Source organism: Polypterus senegalus, chromosome 1, assembly GCF_016835505.1.
Source record: "Polypterus senegalus isolate Bchr_013 chromosome 1, ASM1683550v1, whole genome shotgun sequence".
NCBI classification, from domain to species: domain Eukaryota; kingdom Metazoa; phylum Chordata; class Cladistia; order Polypteriformes; family Polypteridae; genus Polypterus; species Polypterus senegalus.
In genome coordinates this window covers 38,352,091-38,368,218 of record NC_053154.1, presented here as the reverse complement: position 1 = coordinate 38,368,218, position 16,128 = coordinate 38,352,091, and the positions used below count along the sequence as shown (strand labels likewise).

Below are 16,128 nucleotides of genomic sequence, written 5' to 3'. Positions count from 1 at the left end.
GGTGATTGATTGTACAAGAATTAGCTGAAATTGGACAACTGAAAATTTATATACTGCTCAAATAATTAAAAGGAACACCTTTTAATCAGAGTATAGCATCAAGTCTTTGAAACTTTTGGGATATTGACCTGGTCAGTTAAGAAGCAGAGACAGTTGTTAATCAGTTTCAGCTGCTTTGGTGTTAATGAAATTAACAATGGGTGCACTAGAGGGGCAAAAATGAGACGACCCCCAAAACAGGAATGGTGTAACAGGCGGAGGCCACTGACATTTTTCCCTCCTTATTTTTTCTGACTGTTTTTTTCACTACAGTAGTTTTGCATTTGGCTAGTTACTTTGGCAGTTACTGTAGGTGAGCTGGATAGGGCCATTGAAGGTCCTTAACCCATCAGCAGAAGTGGTATTTGCTCCTTTGGGCAAGGAGGAACAGGATGAGCACTGCCAGAGCCCTACAAAATGACCTCCAGCAGACCACTGGTGTGAATGTTTGTCTCACTGCCCGGCACCATGGAGCTTAATTGGCATTTGCCATAGAATACCAGAATTGGCAGGTCCACCACTGGCACCCTGTGCTTTTCACAGATGAGAGCAGGCTTACCCTGAGAAACATGTGACAGATGTGAAAGGGTCTGGAGAAGCTGTGGAGAACGTTATGTAACATCGTTCAGCATGACCGGTTTGGTGGTGGGTCAGTGATAGTCTGTGGAGGCATATACACATGGGATATGGGATGCACAGACCTCTACAGGCTAGACAACGGCAACTTGACTGCCATTAGGAATCAGGATGAAATCCTTGGACCCATTGTCAGACCCTATGCTGGGGCAGTGGGTCCTGGGTTCCTCCTGGTGCATGTCAATGCCCGGCCTCATGTAGCGAGAGTATGCAGGCAGTTCCTGAAAGATGAAAGAATTGATACCATTGACTGGCCCCCACACTCGCCTGACCTCAATCCAATAGAAGACCTCTGGGACATTATGTTTCGGTCCATCCGACGCTGCCAGGTTGCACCTCAGACTGTCTAGGAGCTCAGCGATGCCCTGGTCCAGATCTGGGAGGAGTTCCCCCAGGACACCATCCATTGTCTCATTAGGAGCATGCATAAAAGCACGTGGGGGCTATACAAACTACTGAGAATAATTTTGAGTTACTGCAATGAAATTTTGGCAAAATGGAGTAGCCTACCGCTTCATTTTTTCTCTTTGATTTTTGGGGTGTCTTTGAATTCAGTCCTCTGCAGGTTGATAATTTTTATTTCTATCAAACGATGTGGCATTCTTTCGTTCCTAACACATTACCCAGTCCATATCAGTATAGATATCCAGCATGATTTTTTCCCATTGAGATCTGGTGTGTTTTCATAGTGTTCCTTTAATTTTTTTGAGTAGTTTATATAGCCATCCATCCATCATTCAACCCGCTATATTCCAACTACAGGGTCATGTTGGGTCTGGTGGATCCAATCCCAGCCAACACAGGCCGCAAGGCAGAAACAAATCCCGGGCAGGGCGCCAGCCCACCGCGGGCAGTTTATATATATATACAGGTAAAATTCCATTACAACGAAGTGCCTGGGACCTAAAAAATATTTTGTAGTAATGAGATTCTGTATTTATCGCTATAGTGCTTTCTTTAACTTGCGTCCCAGCGTTTGCTATCATTTCAATAGCTTTTTTCACATTCATTTTATCTCCTCTTGTGTACAAGTTATGTTGATGAGAATTTTTCTTAGCATGTCCTTGGGATAATGCACTTTCAGTGTGCGAATGATGCCCAAATCCAATGGCTGAAGCACTGACGTGCAATTGGGTGGGAGGAATTGCTGTTGCCCCCGCAACGGATAAACAGTCTTCCACAGACACGGTGATCGCATTTCGGGACGTTCTTTGGTGTGTCGTCCCATTGGGGGAGGTTCTAAGAGAGCTTAGAAACTTCACAATAGTGACTTTGCTTTTTCTTGAATGAGTGGCGTACTAATAGGAATGGTTCTTGAATGAGCATCACTGAACCACATAAAAAATGCTTTTTTGATGTCTTCAAATGCCAGAATTTTTCATACATTTGAAACCCGAGACTTTTCTTTTTTTTTTTTTGCTCGACCTAGTGTCGATGGCGAAATTCCAAATTCACTGGCAATGTCTTTTTTCTTTTTGCCGAAATTGAGAGGCGCAAAAAATTTCAAGTTTTTTTTCTAATGTGAACTCTTGTAGTTTTTCCGTGTTTGCCATTTCTGTAGGAGGGTGACAATAATTTAAATTCCAATAGATGTTTTTCAAATGTTGATGAGCAATAAACAAAATGTATCACTGAAAACCACAGAAAACAAACACAGCAAAAATACAGTATGAGGAAAGTTCGAAGAAAGGAAAAAAAATGACAGTGTTTCTGTTTGGGGATCGTTGTGCACAATTGAGCTGCGACCACAGGGATGCCTGGAAGGACCGGAAGGTGGCATTGATAGCTTCTGAGACACAAGGGGGCAACTGCCCTGGGTTAGGAGAGGACCATAGGAGAGGAGCAAGTCGGTTCCAACCCGCCTGGGGCGCCTCAAGCCTCAAGGAACCTGGGATACATTTACTTCCACTACACTCTTCAAGATGGAGGAAGAGCCTTCCAAGGATGCCCGGAGTGCTTCCGGTGCAAAGGGCAGCACTTCCGCCACACCAGAAAGTGCTGCTGGATGGACGTCATCAGACACCTGGAGCACATCCGTGCGGGAATAAAAGGGGCCGCCTTACTACAATCGGGGAGCTTGAATCAGGAGTGGGAGCAGGACAAAGCTCCCAGGAGGAGACGAAAGGCAGGCAAGGACTGAGAGAGAGAAGCCTGAAACAGTGGTGATTAGTGCTGAGTGCACTGTGTTGTATTTGGGACTGTGGTCCTATATTTATTGGTGTTCAATTAACGTGTGCATTTGATAAAGATGTGGTTTCTGACTGGTGGTGTTCGGGCAAGTCTCGCAATATATATATATATATATAACATTCTATTGAATTCATTAAAAGCAATTGACATTCAATACAAATGATTCAAACTTGACAAAACTAAGTTCAAGTCAAATCAACCCCCACCTATGAGAATGACAGCTAGGTCAGCAGACAGAGTAAAACTTTAAGAGTAGGAATAAAATAAAAATAAAAAGGGAAGAAAATCCTTTTCCCCAATTTAAATGCTTATTCTAAAATGTTATTGATGAGATCCTGCCAGGTTTTGTTATGCACAGATCCTTTGAGTGAGAATTAGATTTTTTCCAATTTCAAATAGTATATAACATCAGTTACCCTCTGAATTAAAAGAGGTGAGTTAGGATTCTTCCACTTGAGAAAGATAAGTCTACGTTCTAATAGTTAAGTAAAGGCATTTACAGTTTATTTGTCCTTGTCCTAATTTGGAGGTAGAGAAAGAATTGAATTGATGGAAAGTTAAATTTGGAGTGTAGTTGGTCTGTAGGATTTGAAGATATTATCTACTGAATGTACAAATCTTTAAGTGATTTAATCCTGTATGTTTTCCAAACATTAAGAGCTGTGTACATTTGAGAGGGTGGTTATTGGCAGAGGTGCCAGAGATAAAAGGTTCTCTATCTAAAAATACTTCCTACATTGGTTCCATATTCTGAGTAAATGAAGCACAATTGGGTTGTCAGTATATTGACAATAACTTTTAGTTCCTGGAGTACAAAGCAAGGAATATAAAAAAAAAGTACTGCTGTTTTTATTTCTATTGTGGACCAAGCCTGTGTCTGTTCATCTATTTGTGTCAATGACCAGGTTTTTATAGCTTGTATGTTTGCTGCACAGTAATAAAATTGAAAGTTAGGTAGAGCCATGCCACCTTCTGCCTTAGGTATTGCAGGGTCGCCCTTTGGATATGTGGATGTTTTGAATTAACAATAAATGAGGTTATGATTGAATCTAACTTCTTAAAAATGATTTATTGATGTACTGTATATTGGAAAGCTTTGAAATATTTAAAGAAGCCTAGGAAGGATATTCATCTTGACAGTGTTAATTCTTCCAGCTAAAGTGAGATGAAGAGTAGACCATCTATGTAAGAAACAATATTAAAACCAAATCCACTTCTAAGCAGGTTTGAGTTAGTGATGTGCTAAGTTTAACCATATTTTGTTTAGAGCACAAAATTCCAGTTATCTTTAAGTTTAGCATTGTTAGTTTGTATTAATCTTGCAGAAGCAGAACATTTCAAATCTAAGACTGATCTCAGGTTTTTAGAAATAGCAGAATATAGACTTTAAAGCCTAGGAAGAGGGTCACTCAGAAGCAACAAGCTTTTCACCAAGAAGAAAACTGTAGTCAGATGCTGTAATTGACCCCCACGGCTTCCTGTATAGAGCAACTACTATTCATGTATTACAATTTTTGTTATAACTGATACAATGGAGTATTACATCACTGTCAAAAATGAAAAGATTCCTTTAATTATAATTATTTTTTTAAACTTCAAATTAAAATTCTTATGATTGTTGTGAGGGAAATACAATGATGTAGTACTAAGCGCTTTGACTCATATTTCCAGGAATCTACATTCAGTTCTGAGTACAGAGACAGCACATTTACCTTGTGTTTATAGGTATTTTCTTTTGAATTGGTCTTGAATGAATGTCAATGTATGCCTGTGTGTAATGTCATAGACTGTCTTTCCATAAAAAGGAATAGAACAGTAATTTTATCTTTGAGTTACTCTATGAATCATATTTTTTATTGCTCTGACAAGTCTTTTTAGTTGTATACCATTAGCGTGTATCAGAAGATCAACAGAAGCTTGTGACATATGTGTTGTATTTTTTCCATCTAGGCAAATGGTGTCTGCAGAAAATAAGAAAATATTTCTTGGAAGGAATTTTCAATTATAGAATGGCATTAAGGTATGTGAACAAACAGTTGAGAAATGTGCCAAGGACTGAATCCTAATACAATTTGGAGTTTTGCTTGATATACATAGTCATTAACACTGAGATTAGTTTATTTTGGACATATATAGTTGGTTCACTGTTTTAACAATATTGTGCTCCTCTAAAAACATCAGATAATAAATAGAAGACTTTTTTGTATGTTCATGCTATACCTTGGATATTACTGAGTTATCTAGTAAATAAAGATAGGCTAATTCATGTAAAACTCTGACTTCTACTGAGATGTTGTCCATGAATCTGTCAGAGGTGATGCTACTGCCCATTAATAACAAAAGTAGCATCCAAAAAGAAATTTCCTGACTTGAAAGCAACTGATTTAGTGATCAGCTCCAGAATGGATCATGTATGGCCAGTTAAAAGCTGAACTGTAAAATCAGAACTTATAATTATAATGTAGTTTAGATTTAATTTTGCTTCATGGTATTTTATGTTCCTTTTTGAAAAGTTTCTTTACTTTTAAGGGTTTTCATTCAATTGAAACAATTTTTACTGTTATTTTTGTGTAAAAAATTATTTCTAAACATTTTTTTTTTGTTTTTCCCTGATGCCATGCTGTTTTTTTACTCATTGTTATATTGTAATTACAACTGTACTATGCTCAGTCATATGTGAATCTGACATTATCAATGCAACGACTTTCTCTCTATCTGAGATTACGGATACATCCTTAAAGACTTAGGTGCTATTGTAATTAGTCTCTCTCAAGTTTAAGAACTTCTGCAAATAACTTTGATCAAGATTTTGGGTTTCATTTTGAGTTTGGCTGTTTTCCTGGTTAGAATCTTTTGCATGAACTTGACTGTGTCTCATCTTCTGGTCTTTTCTCATAAAATGCTGTTGGTACAATAATAATCAATAGCTGATTACACAGTTGATCCTGGAGTTGTAATTTTTTGTGTTGTTCCAGGAGGCAGCAGCTAGACCGAATAATTCAAGTTGTGCATGCCATTCGTTTTAGACATTGGGTAAATTATTTCCTACTTGTGTCAGTATTTTGCTAAAATCTAAAAGTATAGCAATCAAAACAAAATTCAAAATGTATGAAACCTGTGTAATTCCAATTATGATGTATGGCTCTGAATGCTGATGCCTGAAGAAAAATACGAATGCAGGAAGGAAGTTGTAGAAATGAACTGGCTACCAGAATACAGAATGATGACATATGAAACACGCTGCAGCAGACAGAAACATTAAGCGATCGAATTTGGAAAACGACGACTCCTGTGGTATGAAAATGTTGCCAGATTGAAAGGAAGAAGGTTGCCACAAAGAATTATGCACTGCCACATCAAAGGGAAAAGAACAAGAGGAAGACAACAGAAATGCGGGAGGAATAACATTAAGGAGGACTTTGAAAAACACAACCTTAGTATTAGACAGTGAATCTGACCACAAAAAGAAAAGAATTGAGACAGCTTGTGACCTCATTGTCAGAAACAAACTGATGGAAGATTAAGAAGAAAGATTCAAAAGACTGTGATACTGAAGCCAAAGCCTTAGCTGCAAAAAGCCTTTGAATATTCTTCCTGTTTAACAAAATTTTGACTACAACTGTTGACATGAATTTCCTATTCCAGTGGTGAAACTTCATCCTGAATTTGAAGAGTTGTTGAGTTCCTATAGTTCCTAAAGTGACTTTGCTATCCCCAATTGCATTCAATAAAAGTAAATGACTTCAGGTTATAAAATATATTGAAAAGTGTATTGATGGAAGTTAATACAGTAACATTACATTCAAAAAGAAGTATGCTCTCCAAAACCCATCACTGTCAAACATCTATTGTCACACAACACATAAGTAAATTGACTAACCCTTGGCATTTGAAGCTAGAAATTTCTGACATTCCCTATTTAAAGAACAGATGTATTTTCCAAAGCCAATTAATATAATATTGCTCATTTTACATGCTGCGGGGAACAGCCCGGACACAGAAAGGTAGACATAAGTGGTTTCAACCTACACACGTTTATTTACAATATTTACACAGTGAAACACACAACCCAGTGCCGCAGCACCAATCACCCTCAATCCAAGCCCTTTCCTCAATGCCTCTCTTCACTGCCTCCACTCCTCTCCTCCAAGCTCCGTCCTCTTCCACCCGTCTCTCGCCCCTGACTGGAGGTGAGGTGAGGCTCGTCGCTGCCACACCTGAATGCCCCTTTTATTCTCACCCGGACATGCTCCAGGTGCTTCCCGACAACCTTCCGCCGGCCATCCCAGGTGTGGCGGAAGTGCCGGCTGTGCACCTGGAAGCACTCCAGGTGTCCCTGGTCTTCTTCTCCCCAACACTTCTGGCTGTGGTGGGAGTGCTGAGGGCCAGGGCTCCTCAGGCATCCGGGCGCCCCCTGGTGGTGACCACGGGCCCCTATAAGGTTGAGCTTCTAAGCTCTGTTCCCGTGGTCCCCAAAGCCACCAGGGCGGTTGCCCCCTCACGGTCTGGAGGAGGTGTAAGCCCTCCTCCGGTCCTTCTGGGCGTCCCGCTGGATACCACCCCAGCCACTTGCCACAATGCGTAGAACCTTTTTATTTTTTTAATTAAATTGGTACAGGTAAATACATGACCTCATACTCTAGAAAGCTCTTAGTGCTATCAATTCAGTACCATTAGCTTTTCAGCACAGTTCATAATGACTTTGCATTGCCCAAATTACAGTATATTACATCATCTCTATATATATAAACAGAGATACGAACAGTAAAAAAAACTAATAATGATAACATAAAATACATTTGTCCACTGGTCTGTGCTATACATTTGTTTTCTGTATGATTCCAATAATTTTGATATTTTTTATGCTCAAAATGGCTGAATTAGCATATTTGTTGTTCAAATACAAAGGAGAAATGTGAGGTGTGGCAAAGATGTACTCATATATTTGTAAATCTGACTCTGAAGGAGTCAGTGCATCACCAGCAATGATCCTCAGCACTCGTCACTGCATATAAAATCCAACGTCTGTCTGTATGTCTGTATGCTTTTCACAAGAGAACTACTTAACGGGTTTAAATCAGTTTTTTTTCTATAATTTGCTTGAACATTCTGGATGATTTTGCAACTTCTCTAATTGCGCTAAGTATCATTGTTTACTTGCGGTACCGATTTATTTGAGCGAATCCGAGAGAGACGCAGCAGGCCGTGGAAAAGAGGAAGAGGGACGTGGCCCTCCTCACTGACATGCCAGCTTTGGAGCATACCTTATTTCTGCTTAAATAGCAAACGAGAACTATTTAAGATAGATAGATAGATAAATAGATAGCTAGATAGATACTTTATTAATCCCCAAGGGGAAATTCACATACTCCAGCAGCAGCATACTGATAAAAACAATATTAATTAAAGAGCAATAAAAGCACAGTGCAAGTTAAAAAATGCAAGGTGGAGAGTGTGAGGCAGGTATAACATAACATAACATAATCTTGTATAATGTTAACGTTTACCCCCCCCCGGGTGGAATTAAAGAGTCGCATAGTGTGGGGGAGGAACGATCTCCTCAATCTGTCAGTGGAGCAGGACAGTGACAGCAGTCTGTCACTGGAGCTGCTCCTCTGTCTGGAGATGATACTTTTCAGTGGATGCATTGGATTCTTCATGAATGTCCGGAGCCTGCTCAGCACCCGTCGCTCTGCCACAGATGTCAAACTGTCCAGCTCCATGCAGGTTTTTTTCTGTAATTTGCTTGAACTTTCCAGTTGATTTTGTGACTTCTCTCATCACACTAAGTATCATAGTTTGCTTGAAGGAGAGATTTATTTGTGCTAATCCAAGACAGAAGCTGCGGGCTGAGGGTAGGGGGAAGCGTAACATCAGGAGTGAGGACTCAGGCGGGGCCCTCCTCACTCATTTGCCAGCCACCGTTCGAATCGGTCTACCTCTGGCCATGTTTTGGAGCATACCTTGCCTCTGTTTAACTAGAAATACCTGTTTGTTTATTCATTTTTAAAGTTTGTCCTGTTTCACTACTATGTGGGCGGAGCCACGGGGGATGGCCAGCCTTTTATAAATATATGAATTATATACAAAATTATTTTTCCTTTCATTTAAGATTTACTATGCTTCTTTTATAAAAAATATCTTAAATTCAAAAGCTAGTTGTCATTTTTTGTATTATGTTGGCTCTTACAGATACCTTCATTTAAAAGATTAACTTTTTACCTGGAGTGTGTCTTTTTGTTATTATTTAGTTTGATTACTACTGATGATGTTTTGATTTTGTAAAAGCATATATAAATATACATTTTTTTAACAATTTTGCCAAAATAACTTTGAATTAGAAAAATATCAATTGTTTTTTTAAACAGGTTACATTTTAATTACAGTAAAAAGAATACTTAATAATTGTACCAAAAGTGAGTTTACTAGTAATTGGTTAAGATGAAACTCAATCAAGTAGGTTATAGAGATTTATTAGATTTGCAAAATTTTTTTGTATCAGTAGAATGCTCTTAATCTTTATTTACAGATCAGTGAAAAACTCAGTTCACATGTTTGAGTTCTTTTCTTCAATCAGTTTAACTAATATTTTATTGACATAATTATAAGAGTATGGTCAGCAGGAGGCGCTGCAACTCCCCATACTCCCAATACACCATCTCAGACACAAGCTTACTATTTACAAAGGGTTTTATTTTGGCGTGAAACTCTTACATAGAATAGTTTCCCATACCACAACCAAAGCAGTCAGAAATACTCTTCTTCATCTCTCTGTCTCTGTCTCCTTGGCTCCTATTACAAGCCGACTTTGGCTTTCCAATCGAAGAGGTGCTGTTCCTTTTATGTAACACCCAGAACCACTTCTAGTGTCTCAATACTGTGGCTTTGAGGCACTTCCAGGTGAAGTTGGAGCCTTGACACAGCAGGGCTTGCCAGTCCCCTCAGTGCCCCCTGGTTGCACTCAACAGGGTTAAAATGACAAACTCCAATTCCCAAGATGCCATGTGGGAATCCATGGTGATGCACAACCCAGGGGAGCTGGCATTTAGCATTCTGGGGGAGACAATGCCCTGAGCAAACTCTGTCCTTCCACGCTGTGGGCGTCCCGGCCCAGTAAGGTTCTCAGTACAGCTCCAGCCAGGTTGCCTGTCCTCATGTGGCACCCTTTACAAGAGTTAGTTTCAAAAGTATTTTTGTCAGTTTGATAACGTTTCTTCTGTTAAACTGTCTGAAGCTGTGTTATTCTTTTTCCTTTTCTTAAGGTACATGTTTTAGAGAGATACATCACTCTTAATCCCTTCTTTTGAACACTCATCCGAGCTAACTGCATATTGTTCCGTGCCATCATTAATTTATGCATTAGTTGTCCTCTCTTCTGAATTTTAATGAGGTCATGTTTCACTAATTTCTGGACATTGCAGGTTAACTGAACACTTGATATTTCTTAGTATTGATCCAAGAAATGTTTGCTTATTTTACTGCTGTTTCAGGTAGCTTGCTATCCTTACAAGGACTACTCATACACTGCATTGCTTTTATCAGACTTGAGTCCTGTTTGTGTAACTGTGACAGCTTCCTTGTTTTTATTGGCTCTTCCTTTGGTGGGAGCTGATGTTGCTCATTCAAATAATGAAATGTCAGGTCATATTGACATAACATACTGTTCTTCTTCCCTGCTTTATTCTGCTGATGTTCTGCCATTACAATATTCTGAAGTCTATAAATGATCAAAAGTTTTCATGCAAGTCTTTTGCAACCAGTAATCATTTGCAGTAGACCTTTGCCTTCAACTTCTTTGAATGTTTTCACTGATTTGCCTGTGTTTATTTCATATATTCCAAAAAATAAATTAAATGATAGTATGATTAAATGATAAATTACTTTTGGGTGTGTTTACTGGTGGTATTTGAGGGAGACATTGTTTATAACAGTAAATGTTTTGTATATTATGAATTTTACTAAATTATGTGCATAATTGTATTCTTGTGATATTTGGATATCTATTGCAGTTATTTTGAGAAATTTAAGTAAAGATGAACATTGTTTTCCTTAAACTTTGGGTACATTGCTATTGTGTTGGGGAACAAGAGATCAAATATCATAAAGTATGTAAGGATAAGAAAGTGAATGGTAAAGATAATCTGTGTGAATGCTGGATGTGTAGACACCATATTAATGAACTTGAAGCCCTGCTCACTGTTTACCAAAATGGAGGGCAGGGGTTACATACATGATGTGTTTTACCTATTGAGGATTTTCTTTTTTATTATTGACGTGCACGATCCTTATGAATGAGGCATGCTGCCTTTTGACACTATGTACAACATGTTCTGTTCCTTTCATTTGTTAAAATAACATGGTTGTTTTATGATGTAGAACTAACTGATAATTTATCTCTTTATTAAATATGTAAATCTTCTTTTTTAATATTACCTTATAGGCTATGCACATTACCTTGTAGGCTGTGCACTCCTCCTTATTTCTTGGACATGGATATCTGCATTTGGTTCTGCCCTTATATGTTCTGTTACAAGATTTGTCAGTGTCTCGGTAAATTCCCGGCAGATTACAAAAATAAAGGTATACATTTTAAATGTAGTATTACAAGTGGATTTCACTCTAATTTCTGTCCTACAAATTCTGTTCTTTTATTGGAGATTCATTCTGTACCTTTTGATTTTACCATTAAATTTCTTTACAGTGGAATCACAAACAAAAAGCGTGGATGTTTCATGGGCCACATGGTGGATGTATTTTCCAGCATTAAGATTATCTGGTGAGTTAAATCATTGATCTTACTGGTCCCTAAAAGAACTTTTTTGTTTTGTGTTATTTGATTTGTTTTGCAGTGGATCTCCTTTAACTGTTGTAAAAATTACTTATTTGTACTATGAAGGATATTCTTGCTTATAAGAGAGCTGTGCATGTGGCTGAGTTAGCAGAGTGCAGGGAAAATAAGTCTGTGCAGAGAGATCTACACTGTCAGCAAGAGAACACGTCTATGGGGTTCAGGATGTTCAGCTGTGCTAGACTCTGTCATGTGTGCCCCAAATGTGAAACAGGAAAATTGAGTCTGACCCCTTAGATAGGAACTGGAGGAAATCTGAGTGCTGAGTGAAAAAGTGAGTGATGACAAGACCATTAGACCATTTTTGGCTGTGAAGGTCTGCACTGAAAAACCAGATCCCTGTACTGGACTTTTCACTACTCATTTGAATTTTATAATTTTATATTTTATAAATATCTGCTTGGGCCTGAATGTAGTTGACAACATCAATCATATTCTCCATTATGTGGTTTAATGTTTTCAATCATATTCTCCTTTATGTGGTTTAATGTTTGGAATTTTGTAAATAATTCTTTTTGATGCTCTATGCCAGGGGTGCCCAATGCGTCGATTGCGATTAACCGGTAGATCGCAAAGGTAGTTCAGGTAGATCGCGTTGCATTCAAAAAAAAATTTTTTTAAACTTTAGTCTATCATATATCCTCCCTATGGCATTTGCCACTTGATTGACATACAGGGTGGCCAGTCTGAGATCTCTTTTCTTCTAACACACTGGTCATCCCACGCATACTATCAAACGCGCGAGCTACTGCAGAACTCCGGCTATCTAAGTGATCTAGTTAGCCTTCCAATTTATATCGACTAAAGAAGGGATTTTAAAAAAATGTTGGGTATGGGCTGGATGTGGAATTGTTAGAGGATTTTTTTCTGTCACAATGTCACAATCGAATTGCGTTTGTCTGATCTGTCAATCTGTCATTGCTATTCCAAAGAAGGAAAATGTGGAAAGGCACTTTCGAACTGTTCATAAAAACTACGAAACTGACTTCCTTCCGAAAAGCGATCTGAGAAAAAGAAAGGAGAGGGAACTAAAATCACAGTTAACCGGACAGCCGTCATATTTCACTCGGCTGAATTCAAAAGCAAAAGTTGCGGGTGAGTCACTCGATCATTAAGCATAAGAGGTGTGCTGCCTCCTTGACTGCATTATTCGGCTCTGCTTATTTATGTGAGTAAACCTTTTCACACATGACGATTATTAAATCCAAATACTGTAGTGACCATAAATGTATTGAATTGTTATTGTGCCATAAAGGTTATTCAGTTATGCAAGGTATGACAACATATATTTTATGTATAAAGTATACTCAGTGTGTATATATCATTTTTAAAGTAGGTAGACAATTTCAACCTGGTCATTTTAAAAGTAGCTCGCAAGCCGAAAACGTGTGGGCACCCCTGCTCTATGTAATGCTATGAAAAAATGTCGTCACTACCCAATATACTGCCTTTGCTTTTGTTTTTTTTACTAATGAACTGGAATAAGTGGAGTCAGGTTACTTGAAAGAAGGTAAAAAAAAATGGGAAACAGATAAGTGACTTTTGTAGCCTGTAAATCATTCCATTGTGTACAATTAAATTCTTCCTAGTTGTTGTGAACATTGGACCCTTGAAATTCAAAAGCAGATTTCAAATATAAAATTTGGTTTCAAAAACTCAAACATGTCCTTGAAACAAAAAAGTAGGTCTTGACTTAGGAACATAAAGCAAGTCTGAGCTATACAATCAACTTCAAAGTAACAAGCATCCTTTTTCATTTCAGATTAGTTAAAGGCACTTCCCTTTTGGAAAAATGTGGTTCAGACTTCCAGCATTACCTTGATATTCCCAGAAATGTTTGAATCAATTCAATATTATAATGATACTTTTATTTATTTCTGTCTAGGTATGGGCTACACAAAAAATTTACAAACTCAGCAGGAACCCCCTGGAAGCTTTGCAGCCAAGGTGAAATGCTTTAATGAAGGTATGTATCAATAGATAGATAGACAGTGCAGCTTGCATTTTTCCTTTGTACCTTCCCTGCACATTTTATTGATAATTTTTCTGTATTTTCAAATATTTGAAGAAATTGATTTATTTTTTGAGTTGGTACGGACACTTCCATTTGCCTCCTTAAATTCTTTATGGTTCAGCTTTAAACATGCCTGCAGCCCATAATGAACAATTATATCCATGGCTGCTTCAAACCACCAGCATCCTCAGTAGAGCTCATCACCAGATATAATGCACATTTTTATCAGGGCATTCTTTGAGTGGTGGGTCCATAATGGTGATCGGAAGCCATGTTCTGGTTATTTGGCTTCCTGACTGGCTGCTCAAAACAGATCCACAGACAGTTAAACAGTTTTCTGAAGCTAATTGGAGACAGCAGGAAGTCACTAACCAAACATATCAAGAATTTCAGTCTGACAGCTTCATCCCACTTAATATCTTGCCAAGATAGGGCCATAGACCCATAGGTCTAATTTGTTCATTCATCTTGTGAGTGAGGGGCAACTGTACGAGCTTGTTTAGATTCCTCCTCTACAGCTTGTATCTCCTTCTCTATCATGCCCCTTCAAGGTGCTTTGTTTGACCCCTTTCATCTTTGTGACTTGGTGAGGCCCAGGTCTTGGTAGTTGACATAAAATAGTAACCATGTGTAAGAGATAAACCTTGGCACTGACAGACACGAACTCCCGATGTACATAAACATGCACTGTTTATTAGACACCACACACAATGCTGTGCAAAAACCACAAACCCAGTCCTTTTTCTCTACCCTTCTTCTGCCACCTCTACTCCACTCCTCACAGCTCTGTCCTCTTCCACTCGACTCCGGCTCCTTGAGTGCAGGCTGCACACTCCTCTCATAGCTTCAGGTGGTAATTAGCCTAATTAGGCTGCACTTCCGGGTGTGGCTGCATCACAGCCCAAACGGGCTCATTAAGTCGTTTCGCTCCCCCTGGCAGTGGCTATGGAGTATGAGTTTCTGTGTTCCACGATTGTGGCCCCAATAAAGCCCAGGGGGGCTACTCTCTTGCACCCAGGGAAACATAGTGCCCCTCTCCCATCCGTCCTTCTTCCAGGCATCCCAGTGAAGCAAGATCCCTGGTCGTCTGCCACACTGCCCCTCCCCCAGATGAAGCCCATAGGGCAAAGTGGCCAATCACGTGAGGGCTGTTCTATGATAGGTTGGGGCGCCGGCATATCCCAGGTCACAGTTCCGCCCTGAAAAAGAGAAAGAAGACAAGGGCGGGGAGACACGGCCACGATGCCATCCAATGTCATCCTCAGTAATAATATACAGATAATGTCTCCACTTATGACCTCAGTGTTGGCAGTTAAAGCACTGGTGCTTCCCTCCATGTCCCTGTGCCCTCCGGACATGGAAACCTGACGGGTATCTTTGTTCCACCTCATCCCCAGCCAGGCTTGGGGCTTCTCTCTGCACCCATAGAAAATGGCTGTCACCTGCAGGTGGGCACACAGGCCCACACTGCACCTTGTCAGGAGACTCGGCCCTTTCTTTCCGAGTCTTCCTCTTTTCGCTCTGGGGCACCCTGACAGTCTGGGTCACCTTATGGAATAAAGAGAGACCCCGTGCCATCTGCACCCCTGTGGACTTCAGCGAGGTTGCCGTCGGCCTGTGGGGCAGTGTGCTTTTGCAACCGGCACTCACTAGCTAGCTCCTCGCACATCCCTCCACCGGATCTGCCCCCATGGCACGATCGGCCACCTGCACTGCATCCACTGTAGGAGGCGTGGCTACTCTGTGACCAGAACAATACAATACCAGCACCCATTCACTCAGCACTCCTCTTTCATTTATGGTACAGGTTCCAGTTACCTGTACCGCCACGTCCCTCTGGCTGGAGAACCCAGCATCAACCTCTATAAGCACTCCAACACCTTCTTCCAGGGTGTGCACGCTTTTTCCTCCAGCGCCTCGATGGCCTCCTGGAGAACACAAAAAATCTGGAAGAATGACCGAACGGGCTGAAAGGCCTCCTCCAGCTCCTATATGGCCGCAAGCACATCTATTAAACCAGCTGGCATGGGACTCGCGTTCCGCTTGCCCTTACCTGCCAGCCATGAGCCACACAGATGCTGCGCCTCATTTGCAGACTCGGTCGGATTCTTCTCCAGAGAGGGGCAGAGGTTCACCACCCATGTCTGCCTTACGCTACCAGCAGAAGGCTGGCACACATCCTCCACCTTCTTACTGCGTCACGAGGGATATCCAGGCACTTCCCTGCTGCCAGTTCCATCAGGCCATTCCCCATGGGGTGGGACTCCAGGCGCTTTGTTATTTAGCCAGGTTTCCGTTATTGCTATAATATCATAATTGTGCTCTGCTACATACAACTCCAACTCACTTACCTTATTTTTGATACTTCTAGCATTAAGGCAAGCTATTTTTAATGTGTTAA

General features: G+C 40.0%; 1 protein-coding gene across 3 annotated transcripts in view; it reads left to right on the top strand.

Annotated features, from left to right (window-relative positions):
* The window catches only part of LOC120525009 (erythroid membrane-associated protein-like), a 102,202-nt gene that overhangs the window by 16,128 nt on the left and 69,946 nt on the right, over positions 1–16,128 (top strand). For all 3 annotated transcript variants that reach the window (XM_039746941.1, XM_039746949.1, XM_039746934.1), the window contains exons 4-7: positions 4,816–4,885; positions 11,306–11,445; positions 11,567–11,641; positions 13,599–13,679. In XM_039746941.1, the coding sequence (XP_039602875.1) occupies positions 4,816–4,885; positions 11,306–11,445; positions 11,567–11,641; positions 13,599–13,679 (366 nt within the window). The remainder of the gene's footprint in view (positions 1–4,815; positions 4,886–11,305; positions 11,446–11,566; positions 11,642–13,598; positions 13,680–16,128) is intronic.